At 39.3% G+C, this 13,647-nt stretch overlaps 6 protein-coding genes and 8 non-coding genes across 14 annotated transcripts; 8 read left to right on the top strand and 6 right to left on the bottom strand.

Moving 5' to 3' along the window:
• Positions 1 to 877: 877 nt before the first annotated feature.
• On the top strand, positions 878 to 1,318 carry LOC108129458 (keratin-associated protein 19-2). The gene has a single exon (XM_017247436.3). The coding sequence runs from the start codon at positions 895 to 897 to the stop codon at positions 1,192 to 1,194; it is 300 nt and encodes a 99-aa protein (XP_017102925.3). The 5' UTR covers positions 878 to 894; the 3' UTR covers positions 1,195 to 1,318.
• A 350-nt stretch (positions 1,319 to 1,668) lies between these two features.
• LOC108129426 (uncharacterized) lies at positions 1,669 to 2,696 on the top strand. The gene is made up of 2 exons (XM_017247407.3): positions 1,669 to 1,949; positions 2,133 to 2,696. Exons 1-2 carry the CDS (start codon positions 1,938 to 1,940, stop codon positions 2,643 to 2,645), a joined length of 525 nt encoding a protein of 174 aa, XP_017102896.2. The 5' UTR covers positions 1,669 to 1,937; the 3' UTR covers positions 2,646 to 2,696.
• A 338-nt stretch (positions 2,697 to 3,034) lies between these two features.
• On the top strand, positions 3,035 to 3,107 carry TRNAV-CAC (transfer RNA valine (anticodon CAC)). The gene has a single exon. It is a non-coding gene; the product is annotated as a tRNA-Val (tRNA).
• Positions 3,108 to 3,388: 281 nt separating this feature from the next.
• TRNAP-UGG (transfer RNA proline (anticodon UGG)) lies at positions 3,389 to 3,460 on the bottom strand. Its single transcript has one exon. It is a non-coding gene; the product is annotated as a tRNA-Pro (tRNA).
• Positions 3,461 to 3,658: 198 nt separating this feature from the next.
• On the bottom strand, positions 3,659 to 4,071 carry LOC108129234 (uncharacterized). The gene is made up of 2 exons (XM_017247189.2): positions 4,057 to 4,071; positions 3,659 to 4,003 (listed from the first exon to the last, which is right to left on the bottom strand). The coding sequence occupies exons 1-2, from the start codon at positions 4,069 to 4,071 to the stop codon at positions 3,659 to 3,661; spliced, it is 360 nt and encodes a 119-aa protein (XP_017102678.2).
• A 379-nt stretch (positions 4,072 to 4,450) lies between these two features.
• On the top strand, positions 4,451 to 4,918 carry LOC108129233 (keratin, type I cytoskeletal 15). Its single transcript, XM_017247188.2, has 2 exons — positions 4,451 to 4,471; positions 4,538 to 4,918. The coding sequence occupies exons 1-2, from the start codon at positions 4,451 to 4,453 to the stop codon at positions 4,916 to 4,918; spliced, it is 402 nt and encodes a 133-aa protein (XP_017102677.2).
• Positions 4,919 to 5,066: 148 nt separating this feature from the next.
• Positions 5,067 to 5,139, top strand: TRNAA-AGC (transfer RNA alanine (anticodon AGC)). Its single transcript has one exon. It is a non-coding gene; the product is annotated as a tRNA-Ala (tRNA).
• A 176-nt stretch (positions 5,140 to 5,315) lies between these two features.
• TRNAP-UGG (transfer RNA proline (anticodon UGG)) lies at positions 5,316 to 5,387 on the top strand. The gene has a single exon. It is a non-coding gene; the product is annotated as a tRNA-Pro (tRNA).
• Positions 5,388 to 5,693: 306 nt separating this feature from the next.
• On the bottom strand, positions 5,694 to 5,766 carry TRNAA-AGC (transfer RNA alanine (anticodon AGC)). Its single transcript has one exon. It is a non-coding gene; the product is annotated as a tRNA-Ala (tRNA).
• A 1,279-nt stretch (positions 5,767 to 7,045) lies between these two features.
• Positions 7,046 to 7,609, bottom strand: LOC108129232 (uncharacterized). Its single transcript, XM_017247187.3, has one exon. The coding sequence runs from the start codon at positions 7,607 to 7,609 to the stop codon at positions 7,046 to 7,048; it is 564 nt and encodes a 187-aa protein (XP_017102676.2).
• A 362-nt stretch (positions 7,610 to 7,971) lies between these two features.
• TRNAA-AGC (transfer RNA alanine (anticodon AGC)) lies at positions 7,972 to 8,044 on the top strand. Its single transcript has one exon. It is a non-coding gene; the product is annotated as a tRNA-Ala (tRNA).
• A 2,177-nt stretch (positions 8,045 to 10,221) lies between these two features.
• On the bottom strand, positions 10,222 to 10,295 carry TRNAT-AGU (transfer RNA threonine (anticodon AGU)). Its single transcript has one exon. It is a non-coding gene; the product is annotated as a tRNA-Thr (tRNA).
• A 494-nt stretch (positions 10,296 to 10,789) lies between these two features.
• TRNAT-AGU (transfer RNA threonine (anticodon AGU)) lies at positions 10,790 to 10,863 on the bottom strand. The gene has a single exon. It is a non-coding gene; the product is annotated as a tRNA-Thr (tRNA).
• Positions 10,864 to 11,366: 503 nt separating this feature from the next.
• Positions 11,367 to 12,010, top strand: AttD (Attacin-D). The gene is made up of 2 exons (XM_017247419.2): positions 11,367 to 11,560; positions 11,626 to 12,010. Exons 1-2 carry the CDS (start codon positions 11,400 to 11,402, stop codon positions 12,008 to 12,010), a joined length of 546 nt encoding a protein of 181 aa, XP_017102908.2. The 5' UTR covers positions 11,367 to 11,399.
• Positions 12,011 to 13,647: the final 1,637 nt, after the last annotated feature.

The raw sequence follows: 13,647 nt of genomic DNA on the forward strand, positions 1-13,647 counted from the left end.
AAAAGACTTAGGCGACAAACTTTGGCGAAGAACGTGCACCGAAGCAGGTCGGGTGGGACGACCCGCATTTGTCGAGCTCATTAGCACTTGTTGCTGCTGTTGGTGTTCCGGCAGATCCAACTTTATGACTAAGTACGAATCTAATGTCCTATATTATGTCTTGTTGATTCTGGTCAATTGTTACGCCTTCACTTTCGGTTCACAGTTTATTCACCTTAGGATGATAATTTGTCTGACGTCAGTGGAGATACCATAGATAGACCAACCCACATATATGCTAGTCAGGAAATTGTAGTTGGTACCGATGACATCGTGGGTAATGTTGAAAAACAAAGATATTATAGATTGATAAATAGTCAAGTGTTCTGTGAGAAGTGTAAAACTTTGATACATTTGTAGAATATTAATGAAACTTTGACGAATGAAAATGACAGGGATGAGCGAATTTCATTGTGATTTCATTTGCTTACTTAAGAGTCTGAAGTTAAGATGTATGAAATCAAATTTTCTGTAGAAGATATACATATTTTAGACTTTGTCAATTTTTATTTTAAAACAATGGATCTAATAGTACTTAAGCTCTCATGACTGCACTAAGGTTCAACGACCAATAGATATTCACAATACCCAATGTTGTATTATCTAAACTCCAAGTAGCTCTGTACTAATGATTATAGTCTCGAATTTGTTCTGTAATTATGCAAAATCTCATTATTGTAATTACTTCCAAAATATACTTCCGTCTTCCATGACTATAAGAATGGCAGACTTTAATCAAACGCCATTGAGTTGTTCGGCAGCCATGAAGGTGGGAGTTTATTAAACATTCTGTTAGCTCCTCTGACTAAATTGCAAATTCGGATTATTTTTTAGTATTTCACAATTTGTTTCCTGATGTGCTGCCTAAGTGCCGGAATACTGAGTGCCCCCCAGTGGCCAGGATCAGGATTTGGCTATGGATTCTCTCCTTACGGCGGATACGGTGGATATGGCGGATACGGAGGAAGCTATGCCTCAGCTAGTGCAGCGGCCAGCAGCAGTGCTGGTGGATATCAAGGATTTGGCTATCCAGGATACGGAGGCTTTGGAGGATACGGTGGAGGATATGGTGGCTACCGGCAGCAGTATAATCAGTTTAGCAACTACAACAACTTTGGATCCTCCGGCTATGGGGGCTATCCATTTGGCCGATGATTCGGTGTGAGGGCCAAAACGTTTTCTATTTGTTTGGGGCAACTGCTAGAAATTTCTGTCGGTGTCCGTATTTTGTTTGATTTCTTTATTTGGCTTTTAATACGCTGGAGGTCAATAAAACGTAAATACCCAAAATGATTCACCCAAGTGTGTGTTTTTTTTATTTCATGAATTTATGTATTACAATTTTTAAATTACAAATTATAGTTCTTTGGAGTTTTAGTTGGACAGGGAATAGTTAATATATATTATCTATCTATAAACTAAAGAATCTTTTAAATTGGCACAGTAAGTCATCAGTTTGCCATTTAAATCCCATGCCTTACTGTTCATTCATTTTTTTTCCATTTCTTTTCTCAAGCCCACTTTTTCGATTTTTTGCTCTCAAAAAACCTGAAATTTTCAGGGGCAAACCATGTGCATAAGGCAAATATAAACCACAACCTGAAGTTCACCGAAAACGAAGACAAACAAGACTTTTTAAGCGCCTGATTGCATAAGGGCAGTCCGAATCGCTCAGAAAACGCGTCAACGAGATAAAAACGCGTCTCCGGCCAAGCTGCCGCTTCAATTGAACACGCGTCGTGGTCCAAGTTCAAGCCAAAAGACCAGCTTCGTCATCAGCCCACACATTTGAACTTGAAGATTTTACAAGATATAATAATTTTCAAAAATAAAATACCTTTGTCCGTTCCAAAAACAGATTTAATCAATTAACGTCGCATTAAGAAGACATAAAAAACATGCAAATCATTGTAAGTGATGGATAATGAATTATTTTAATTGAAAAACATAAAAAAAAACATTAAAACATTGTTTATAATTGTGAAAAATAAAAGTGAACCTAATCTGACCATTTAAAATAAATGGAAAGTGCAAGAACTTAAAAATCCCTAATGCAATGCAGAGTTGTAATCTCGTAATCATCATCATTTCAGCGACATTCTCTAATCCTTTTCCTGGGACTATTCTTCCTTCTTCAACTGAAAGATGCCTCCGCCGCCAAAATAAAATTACTTGGATTTAAGGGGCCGCACGCCGGCTTTATTGGCCTTAAAGTTCGGACCCCCAAACATCTTGGTTTAAAGTCTGGACTAATTGGTGGCGCTGCTGGATTGGGACTCGGAACCGCCATTGGAACCAAGCTTGGAGCAGCAGGCGCAGGATTGGCAGGAGCAACTTTGGCGGCACCTGCCTTGCTCGGAGCCGGATTAGTGGGGGCAGGGATAGGCGCCAAACTGGGTAGCGCTCATGCTGGCGGCGGCGGTGGATATGGCGGTCCTGGTTACGCCCCCGGCTATGGAGGACCTGGATTCGGCGGTGGATATGGCGGAGGTTTTGGTGGTGGCTATGGAAAAAGCAGTGGCTATGAACACCACGAGTACCACCACGAAGAGAGCCATTACAGCAGCGGAGGTGGTGGCTATGGAGCCGAACCTTGGGGAAAATAGGCTATAATAAGTTAATATCATTTGTTTGCCATTAGAATCCAATGTTATTGTTATTTAGTTTTAATTCATTTGACCATTTACATTTACATTTTTAAAAACATAATAAAATCGTAAATATTTAAAAACTATAAACTAAATGTGTTTTATTTCAAAGTATTTCAAAGTTCAAAGTATGCTAAAGGGACAGTCCCTTTTTAAGGAATAAATTTTGTTTCCTTTTTTGTTTTTGAAAACTTTTTAATCAATAATTGTTGTATTAAAAAGATTATCGTAGTAAAAATGTATTTTACTTTTATTTTACAATTTTCTTACATAGAAAATAAAACCAAACATAGATGGCGCTGCATGAGGAACCCTATAGCGGTCGATTGACACATGTTAGCTATCAAGTTTCCGTAGTGTAGTGGTTATCACGTGTGCTTCACACGCACAAGGTCCCCGGTTCGAACCCGGGCGGAAACAGATCTTATAATTTTTTGAATTGTATTTTATTTATAAATTTACGGTCCTTTTTTTTACTTCAATGCTTAATTTTATTTAATTTTTTAATAATAAAAACGCAAAAACCTAGATTTTAAACTAAGGGATTTAAATAAAAAATGTTTTTAATTAGTAAATGAGTTATTTAAGTAAACACTTTTAATAAATATAATATAAATGAAAATTTAAAAAAATTTATAAAGAAGTAATTAAAGATATAAAAGTAAAATAATAAATATTTTGAAAACAAAAAGTTTCATGCCGGGCTCAACCGGGATTTGAACCCGGGACCTCTCGCACCCAAAGCGAGAATCATACCCCTAGACCATTGAGCCGCATGAACGATGGTAGCATTTTTTCAGTTTTGTGCCAGCGGGTTGTATTTCGCAGTTGGGTATTTTAGAGTTAGTTGGGTAAAAATAAATAATGTAAGCAAACCATCTGTCTCAGGGGACAAAAATAAATCAACATTTCAGGTTGTGTCAACATAGATAAATATAAGAGTTTATTTTTAAAAACTTAAGCAATAACAATCAGCGTCTCTTCCAGATGCCGCCTCCGAAACCACCCCCAAAGGCCGAGGCACTGGCCGAGCTGAATGAAGATGCATAACTCTGGTATCCACCGAATCCGCCACCCAATCCCCCAAATCCACCCTTCCAGCCAGTTTTGATGGGAATCACCACTGGCTGGGGCACTGGAACGGGAACGGGCTGGGGAATGGCAACGGGTACTGGCACTGGTTGGGCCACCGGAATCGGCTGGGCAACTGGATAAGGTACAAAGTTGTTGTAAACTGGAGCGTAACCCCCGCCGAACTTTCCCCCGAATCCGTGGGACTGTCCCAGTCCCAGGAAAGCCATCAGAAGAATCGTTATCTGAAGAGGCAATAGGTATAATTGATTTTGTGTGTAAAAGATATATCACTTACAGTGGAAGTCGCCATGATATGAAATGGTTCTAAGCATGTCCAAGTCTAAAGCAGCCGTATTTATAGCAACCTCCAGCACTTCCTGAACTTCCTTTTCGCGAAGAGTTCAAAGAACTGGCAAAAAAACCAGCTTTACAACCGGTTACCAAGTCAATCAATTTTTATTGTGGCAAAATTTAGTCGCAGCAACTAACGCAGAATTATAGCAAATCGTGAGAAAAACATTGAATTCGGTTAAGTTCAGTGGGGTTGAAGGTCTCCGGTCTCCAGTCATAGAGCATCGATGTGTTCCGGGACCATGTGGGCGTTGGTTTATGTATATAGAACATTGGGTATATAAACTGAAACCGCGATTGGCTTAGCAAGTTAGTCAAGTTCCAGACGAATTAGCAACATGGCCAAGTTTTGCTTTAAGGTGAGCGATTATTGAAGATTATATTTAAAGAAAAGGATTTTCACAAAATCATTTCACAAATTTCAGTATGTGGTGATCCTGTCCCTCTGTGCCTGTTCGATGGCCCAGTATCAGTATCCCCAACAGAGACCAGCACCAGCAACTGAAGGTGCTCAGCCCGCTGGTGGCCCAGTCGAAAATCGCATCTTTGGTTTGGAAAATCTATTTGGCGGTGGCCGGGGAGGTGGCCTTTTTGGAGGTGGTGGCGGTTTGCTGGGACCCTTGGCCGGACTCCTAGGCGGTAATCGCCCACAACCACAGCCGTACCCAGTTCCAGTGCCGGCATACGGTGGCGGATATCCGTATGGTGGTGGCTTTGGTGGTGGCTTCCCAGGAGCTTACCCCAACCCCTATGGAGGCGGTTTTGGCGGCGGCTTTGGCAGTCCCTATGGCGGCTACAACGGCTAAGCTAATAAGCTGTTGAATTCCATCAAGTATTATTTGAAAATGTTTATGAGATTATTTTTAAGTTGTTGACATTGGAATATAACATTAAAATTCATGTAAAAAATTGTGTGTCTTGTCTGTTGGTACTTTGGCTGAGGTACAAACACAAGGGGATGTAGCTCAGATGGTAGAGCGCTCGCTTAGCATGTGAGAGGTACGGGGATCGATACCCCGCATCTCCAATCGATACTTTTTTTTTTTTTAATTTAAGCTAGATAGCTTTCGTTTATTTTTTTTTTATTTTAAAATTTACTTCATATTTGTTACCACGGAATTATTTTTTAAAAGAACAGAGAATATATAAAATTTACCTGTTTGCAGAAAGTTAAATACGCTTATGGTGATGCGGCAGGCATGCGGCTCAATGGTCTAGGGGTATGATTCTCGCTTTGGGTGCGAGAGGTCCCGGGTTCAAATCCCGGTTGAGCCCAGCTCACTTTTTTTCTTTTATTTTATTTTTTCAATGTTTTTTTTATTTATACAGAGTAATTTTAATATTTTATTTAAAATGTAAGATGTAAATTTAAAATGTTATGTAAAAATATACATCATTTAAAAAAAACTATGAATTTGTATTATTTTAGTTGCTATCAAAACGATATTAGTTTTAGGAACTACTGGAATCAAATTATTTTTGAAAAAAGGAAACATAGTCAAACTACTAAAAATAAGCGTAATTTCAAAATTAAAAACAGAACGTTACTATTAAAAAAATATTAAAAAAGTTGTATCGAATTGGAGATGCGGGGTATCGATCCCCGTACCTCTCACATGCTAAGCGAGCGCTCTACCATCTGAGCTACATCCCCGACGGACATTGTGGTGCCAAAGGCTCTAGTTGTTACAAGTCCTTTCCCTCTTTGCTATGATTTTGTCCAATTCATTTTGTGATGACCAACAAAACTTGTTTTTTTTTTGCCCAGATACATATATGCTTTAGCCTTGAGTGTGCTGACTGGAAACTTGATAAGAAGTGAGCGATGCGGGTTCCTTTGCAACAAACTTATGCATTTAATTTCCGTTTCCGGTCAGTGAAAGTTGCTGGAAAGAAAACAAAAACACCTGGGAGTTGAAACTCCCCCACCAGTTCTTTGAGTAAACACAAATCGGCCCTAGGAAAATTGCATGGGGAAGGCCAACATCCAACGCCTAAACATTGGGAATCTGGGTAAACTGCGATCCCTGTCCGAAGCTACTTGGTCAGATCCCTTTACTATCTCAGCACTTTCACACTTCTGTTTATTCAACTGTCGTTCGCTGGGCAGAAAGCATATTTGTTTGTTTCTGGCACGCCCCTCCCTTCCCGGTCATGGGCACAGCTCTATTATTATTTTCACAAGTTATATAAAAATAATAACAAGAGCAACCGACTCCTACTGCTGGCCAAGCCAATGCTGGATGGCCATCCATTATGCTGTCGGGCATTTATTTGCCAAACAATTGAATCTCTCTCCTGCTCCTTGGGCGGCAACTTGCAACCAACCACTTCATCAGCCATCCTTGTTGGCTGCTATCTTATGGTTTATGATGGAATCAAAACAAATGCCGGAGCATCCTTCCATCGTCCAGGACCTCAAGGAAGGCACGAGTATGGGTATGATGATGAGTTTGTTTATGCAGATTGCTTCTGGAGTTTTTCGTTTGGCGATAATGGATATATGGACATGTGAGTCTCTGGATGGATATAACCCTTTTTTGAGGATTTTTAAGAGAGCTTCACCACTTACAGAATTTAGTTGGTAGTGTAAACAAAATGATTTTAATTGCTTAACGTAGTTGATAGAGTTTGACATTAAATACGAGAAGGTTTGTGAATCTTTTACCCAAAATACGAAGAAAAAATTTATTGGATTGCAAAACTTTTATTTTTAACTTTTTAATTTTAACTTTTAAAAACTCTTCCTAGTTTTTGAAACACAAAAAATGCACATATTTTTGGAAAAATTCGAAATGTTTTGTTTTAAGAAAGTTCTTTTTTTTTTGTTTTACACTTTTACAATTAAAATGGTATTGTTTTCTTTTACTTTGTCTACGCTGTTTACTTAGGGCAGCGTTTCCTCCGGCTTCCAATTATTCCGTTTATTCCAGTTACCCCAGTGGCAATGGTATTGGTAAAGGTCCTGGCCGTTGTCCTGCCGGACCCAATCCATAACTGCCGGCACTGGCGGATGCCACGCCCGTTGGTGAAGGTGGTAGTACTGCTGGAGGTGGTGGACCTAACGGCGGTGATCCCCCGCCAAAATACCCGTAGCCTAGCGGATTTGATCCTGTGGCCGAGTTCTGATCATTTTGATAAATGTAGACATTACTGTTGCCCTGGGCCTGCTGTTGATTCAGGGGCGTTGTGTAGAATCCTCCGGGAGTGGCATAGTAACCAGGTTGCGGACCGATGGCCGCTGGATTGCAGCCGTATACGGGGCAATTATAATAGCCGGAAACTGGGTAGGCAGGTCCTGCAAATATCGGATCTGGATTGTGGTATGCCATCCACCGATTACGCCAACGGCGAAATAACGTTCCCAAAAAAAAGAACGAGCGGCCATCGACGGGCTCCGGTCCTGGGTTCTCATCTATATCGGGGTCCATTGGGGCTTCCAAGGCTCCCCGGCTGCCTGCCAGGATGAGCAGAAATACTAACTGGAGCACTGACATTTTTCCAACTGCATCGGGTGGAGTCTGTGGGTGAACTATTTTCCATTCTTTCATCCGAACCAGAGAGTCGATTTAAGACGGGTGCCTAATGGGCCTTGTAATGAACATTCGAGTGCTGTAACTTCGTGCAAGCCAACAAACCATGAAGATATATTAATATTAAATGCCTTTCAAGGTTGCCAAGAGTCTAATATTTTCTTAAGCACAACAAATGCTAAAAATTAAACCCATATGAGTGCCATTCAAACACAAATATATATGAGTTTGGAAATTAGTTAAGATTAGTTATTTGATTAGATTACCTTAGGCATTGAGCCGCCACGGTCTGAAATTGGCAAAAAAAATTCAGCGGCGCCCTCATCGGGGATGTAGCTCAGATGGTAGAGCGCTCGCTTAGCATGTGAGAGGTACGGGGATCGATACCCCGCATCTCCAAATGGTTAATATTTTTTTTATTTTAATTTTAAATATATCTGTATCAGCATTTTATATAAAAATCATGCTAATCATTTTTAAACTTTTAGAATTCTTTGTAACGTAACGGCACGTGCCAGCAATTTTTCATTATTAAAAAAAAAGAAAAACTTAAAATTTCGACTTTGGCTGCCTGATTTTATTTTGCCACATTACATGTTTTTGTGGGGGTAAGAAAAACGTTTTGAGTTATGAGTTTTGCGTGCCAGGTGTACCAAAATATAAGGGTACTTGACTTTAGTCAAAAACGCGACCTTTCCGTACCCAGTGATGAGAAAGAACGACCAAGAAAATACTGAGCCGACAGAATTTAATAATGATTTCGCTATAAAACAACATACCCAGCATATCCTCGCGGAGGCTTGCGAATAAAGTGTGCAAAAAACAGGTGACAACAATCAGTGAAAGGTGAAAGTGGGGTGAAGGTGTAAGCGAAAGGCGCCCATCCGTGTCTGGGAAAACAAAAACAACAGCAAGAAGCGAGAGCAAGGGCTGTGAAAATTCACGCGCCTGTGAAAATTTCGCACGTTTTTATGGCCATAGCCACCACCCATAAACTTCATATGCCTCCCGATCTACCACCCACTTGGTTAGTATCAGAATTTGAGTAATGGCCACATAGATTAACCCGTAACCGTTTGATTTCTGTACGACGACTTTCATTTAATTAAAAAAATATGCAAAGTCAACAGAAAAACTAGAAACCAAATTAGAGAGCAACGGACAGAGAAACTTTCCATAAACTTTGTTGCCATCAAAACAATAAAAACCGCAATCCTCGACCGGACCTCGCCTTTGTTATCGAAGCTCCAAACGGACAATGGACAATGGCCGAGTGTCCTTTTTTACGACAAAGCCAAATCCGGCGGAACCACATAAATTATGTTAATGCCTATGCCATGTACACGCCCACAATGTGCGACTTCGTCCGCAATGCCAGTCTGTCCGGTATAATCAGAAAAATACACAGCACACTGCTGGCTGCTGGACGAGGCAGAAGGACATTTGCTTAGTGGTTTTGTGTGATAGTTTTTGTGCCATGTCCATGGAGAAAATTGCTGACAATTGCTAAAAATCCCGGGTGACGATGAGGTCCGGAATCCGGATCAGCATCCAGGGTGGGTGAGACTGGGCATTGCAAATGATATATCTGTGAACACATGTCGGGGGCGGGCAATGAGCCAGCCTGGGCAAATATTGCCGGGATAGATATTTGTCGGGACTGCCAAACTTCGAGATGATCAAATGGTAGTTCCTTGGCAAAGCTATTTCACCAAACTATCATATCCTCCGCCGATAAGTGAAGTCCAACCAGCAGCCAGTCCCTGGCAGACACACAAATATTAATTCTCTGTAGGAAATTAGAAAAGGAGATTGCTGTATCCGACTGGGCAACACAGAAAGGGAAGACCCCAGAGGAAGGACATTGGAAATTAAATGTATAAAAATTATTAAACTCTGGCTGATGTGTGTATTGTAAGGATTGTCAGAAGTTTGTTTTTGTCGCACTGTTGTTTCATAATTATGTGAGGCCCGGAGTTATCATTGGGCTTGAGTGCGTTTGGGTATAAAAAACAAAGATAAGCCCTTGTTGGGGAGTGCATGTAAATAAATTGAAACAAATAAGCTGGCTGACGGCTAATTGCAGGCAGTCGGCAGTCGACGACGGGCCACCTCCTGGCATTTTTCTCGCAATTGAAAAGCTGTTCTGTTCCATTTGCAAGGCAAATATGAGCAGCCCTCGCCAATCCGGAAATTTTTCCTCCTTGCCTCTGTGGTGGCCAGGAGGAGGTTGTCGACAACACATCGCAACATGCTGTCGAACATTTCCGCCGACCAGCGCCGTTTGTTTCCGTTATGCAACGCCGTTGCAAGGACAACAACAGGTGGATATGGATGCGGGGGATATTGTGGGTGGGATGGCAACGGAGAATCCGATGCCACTGTTTACGCAAGCCAAACTTTTTGTCAGCTGTCATCGGGGCAGACGTACAAAAGGAAAACGAGAGTATCCTTTTATTCAGCCCACAAAACGTAGCAGCCTTCGAAGACTGACAGCTGCAATGTGGTGCAATGAACGTGGGGCGGTAAAAAAGAAATAATTAAAAAAAAGAATCGTCACACTATCTTGTGCTCGAAGGCCCCGGCGAGATTCGAACTCACGATCTCCTGTTTACTAGACAGGCGCTTTAACCAACTAAGCCACGGCGCCACTTGCAGAGGGGTGGGAAATTCGGAAATTTCCATAGCAACACCCATAAGATCTATTCGAATACTAGATAAGATATACGTATGATTTAAAAATAAATATCATTTTAAAGATTGTATGTTTATTTGAAATGCCCCTTAACTTGTAACATTTTTACAAAAATTGAAGTGAAAAAACTTGTTTCAATAGTTTTGACAGGCATTTTAAAGAAGACGACTGATTTATGACATTTATCGAGGCTTTTTTTTCAAATATATAAATATAACACTGAGTATTTTTCTGTTGACAAATATACATACATATATTCTCATTTATATGCTCACATATGTACGTTCACTAAACAAGTTTTTTTTTCAAATTTGTTACTAGAAAAGTATAGTTTATTTACATAAATTAAATAGAAAACACAAGTTTTTTAACATTTGTTAAAAAAATATTAATTTAATAATCAATAATCATATTATATTAAAAAAAAGAAGCAATGCTTATTTCCACAAAGGCCCCGGCGAGATTCGAACTCACGATCTCCTGTTTACTAGACAGGCGCTTTAACCAACTAAGCCACGGCGCCACATGACTTTCGCTTGCCCAAACCACTTGATATTCCTAGGTGTATGTTAAAATCGGTTTATGATTATAAAAGAATAAATTTATGCATCAGTAGCATGTTGCTATATTAAAATAATTTAATATATTTTTTCAAAAATGTTTAGAAACAAGCCAAGTATAAATATCTAACTAATACACTCTGATTGTTTTCACAAATTATTGAAATATGTATAATGGATTATATGAAATATTTTCTTGGGGAGTACCGTAAAAAAATGTACATTTAGGCACAAGAACCAAGATAAATAAATATTAAATAAACATGGGACTCCCGGCAGGCAAACTGCTAAAGGGGAAAACCATAAGTGTGCATATAGAAATGTATCATAGCCTGATTAAATGAGATGATACACCAAGACAATATAAATGGGGAATGTACCAAATAAGAGCGGTGACATTTTGCCGCAACCTATAAAAACCACAGTCTTAGGCAATGGAACATTCAAATTTAAAAGTGCACTCCAAGAATAAAGACAAAATTTAAGAAAAGTGAAAAGAATGGATTGTCAGGCTTCAGGAAACCCCAAGACTGGAGAGGCTTCAGCTAGATGCGGAGTAACCGTGGGCAATGAAATAACCAATGCCAAAGCTGGAGTCTTTGCATCCACTCCAGGACTTGGAGGACCCGTCACGAAGGGAGTTTATGGAGCCATTAATAGGTAATACATAGAAACTATAAATTAAATAATGAGGGTCTTTAAATCTGTAACTTGCTAACCAACAGCAATGGCCATGGATTGTCGCTGCAACATGGTCATGTTGAGCACTTTGGCGGCACGACCACGGCAGCCGCCCAGATTAATCTTCACCAGAATCCGAATTCTTCGCTAAATGCCACAGGATTTCATAGCCACAATCGCTCTCATGATCAATTCGGTGGAGGACTGAATCTGCACTCGTCGGCTGGACATCAGGCGACAATGGGGGTCACCCGGGTGCCCAAGTTCGACATGACCACCGTTCAGGCCCAGGGTACTGCCAATCTTTACACCTCTCCGAGCGGCAATGCAAACCTCAATGCTTCTGGAAATGCTACACATCATGTCAGCGGACCTTTTCGTGGCAAGACTGATTACGGAGGCGGAGTTAACTTTCGCTATAACTTCTGAGTTTTTGTGTGCTAAACATTATAATACACAATTTATAATCAACAATAATAAATAATATTGTTTCCATCTATTTTTTTATCAAAATTTTAGTAGATTTTCACTGAAATCTGGTAAAGATACTCTAGAGACTAATAACATATGTATGTATGTTTGTGCAAATGTTCCCAATAAGATGCTGAGCTTTTGATAATAATAATATGTATTACTTATTTTACGAGGAAGTTTGTTCACTTCTGGGTCCCACAGTTTGAAACTGAACTTTGCCGGAGCTACATCATGCGCTTAAATTTATTTCTGTTAATTATTCTCTTCAAGTTCTGCTATAATCGGGTTGCAAGCTTGGAGAATATAGAAACAGAGGAATACAATATAACTTCGCAATACCTAAATCTGTTGCTAACGTGGAAGAATCCTCATTCCTTAGATGGAAATATTGCACAAATTACCAACCAAACAATCGTCAAGTTAAGAAGTTTAACGGTGATAGGCGTCGAAAGCAGTGATCAAAGATATCAAAATGGAGCTTATTACCTTGAAAAACTAGGAATTCAAAGAGTGTACACTTTTCAAATACTATCGAACTCTTTAGATGCTGTGGAAAATAGTGTTCTTCCAATTTACACGCCGGAAACTTTAGTATTAACTTTAAAAAGAAGTGATTGTGGTGATGATCTTAATACATACCTTAGAAGAATTTTAAACAATTTAAAAGAGATTTATATTATTTCAACAATTAATAAATGGGATGCTGGTTTTTCCTTTGATGAGAATATTTTTAACGGACAAGTGAATTTGAAAAAACTTTCGATTTCTGGATTTAATATTTCTAAACTTACACCAAAAACATTTATTCCTTTGATGAGCTTAACCAATTTATCAATCTCAAAATGTTCCCTAAAAAATGTGAATGTTTTTACGTAAGTTGTAAGAAATGAGGATGAATCATGTCAATCATAAATTTTATTTCAGAGAATCCTATTCCCTGCAACCAAGTTTGGAATATTTAATCTTGGACATAAAAGAGACTGTGAGATTGGAATACTTTAAAAATTACAAGAAACTTCAAGTAATTGAAGTTGGGAATCATGTAGCATTTTATAACATTACTGCTGTAATATGTAAACCAAACGATGCATCGTATTGTTCCTTGGCTTTGGGTGTCAATGGCATTTCATGTCCCGCCGATTGTGCGTGTGTAGTTTATGAATTGAAGGAGCTGAGGATAGATTGCTCTGGAAAAGGACTTTCAAAAATACCTGAATTGCCAATTCCGATTGCTTTTATAAGAAAAACAGCTTTAAACTTTCAAAACAACAGCTTACAACAATTGCCGTATAGCACATTAAAAGGCTATTCTAATTTAAACGTACTGGACGTATCAAAAAATTTTCTTAGAGGCTTAGAAATGACCCGCCTTCCCAAAAACTTGGAGTATTTCGACGTGAGCTTCAACAAAATATCTACCTTGACTAATAAAGTAATAGAGTATTTAAAAAATGTTCAAGTTTTCAAACAATTCGGAAATCTGTGGATCCTTGAATGTGACAATGCCCCACTAAAATAATTTTTTAGAGCTCTTTCCGGTCATAAATATTTTGAAGGTGTCACTTATTCTCGATCCAGAAATGAGAAAGGAG

The sequence above is a fragment of the Drosophila bipectinata genome, chromosome 3R (genome assembly GCF_030179905.1).
Source record: "Drosophila bipectinata strain 14024-0381.07 chromosome 3R, DbipHiC1v2, whole genome shotgun sequence".
Taxonomy (NCBI): Eukaryota; Metazoa; Arthropoda; class Insecta; order Diptera; family Drosophilidae; genus Drosophila; species Drosophila bipectinata.

Bases quoted from the DNA above. Each gene is read 5' to 3' on its own strand.
- LOC108129458 (XM_017247436.3), top strand. From the start codon at position 895: ATGTGCTGCCTAAGTGCCGGAATACTGAGTGCCCCCCAGTGGCCAGGA.
- LOC108129233 (XM_017247188.2), top strand. From the start codon at position 4,451: ATGGCCAAGTTTTGCTTTAAG. The intron at 4,472-4,537 runs GTGAGCGATTAT...CACAAATTTCAG, and splicing joins TGGCCAAGTTTTGCTTTAAG to TATGTGGTGATCCTGTCCCT.
- LOC108129232 (XM_017247187.3), bottom strand. From the start codon at position 7,609: ATGTCAGTGCTCCAGTTAGTATTTCTGCTCATCCTGGCAGGCAGCCGG.
- AttD (XM_017247419.2), top strand. From the start codon at position 11,400: ATGGATTGTCAGGCTTCAGGAAACCCCAAGACTGGAGAGGCTTCAGCT. The intron at 11,561-11,625 runs GTAATACATAGA...GCTAACCAACAG, and splicing joins GTTTATGGAGCCATTAATAG to CAATGGCCATGGATTGTCGC.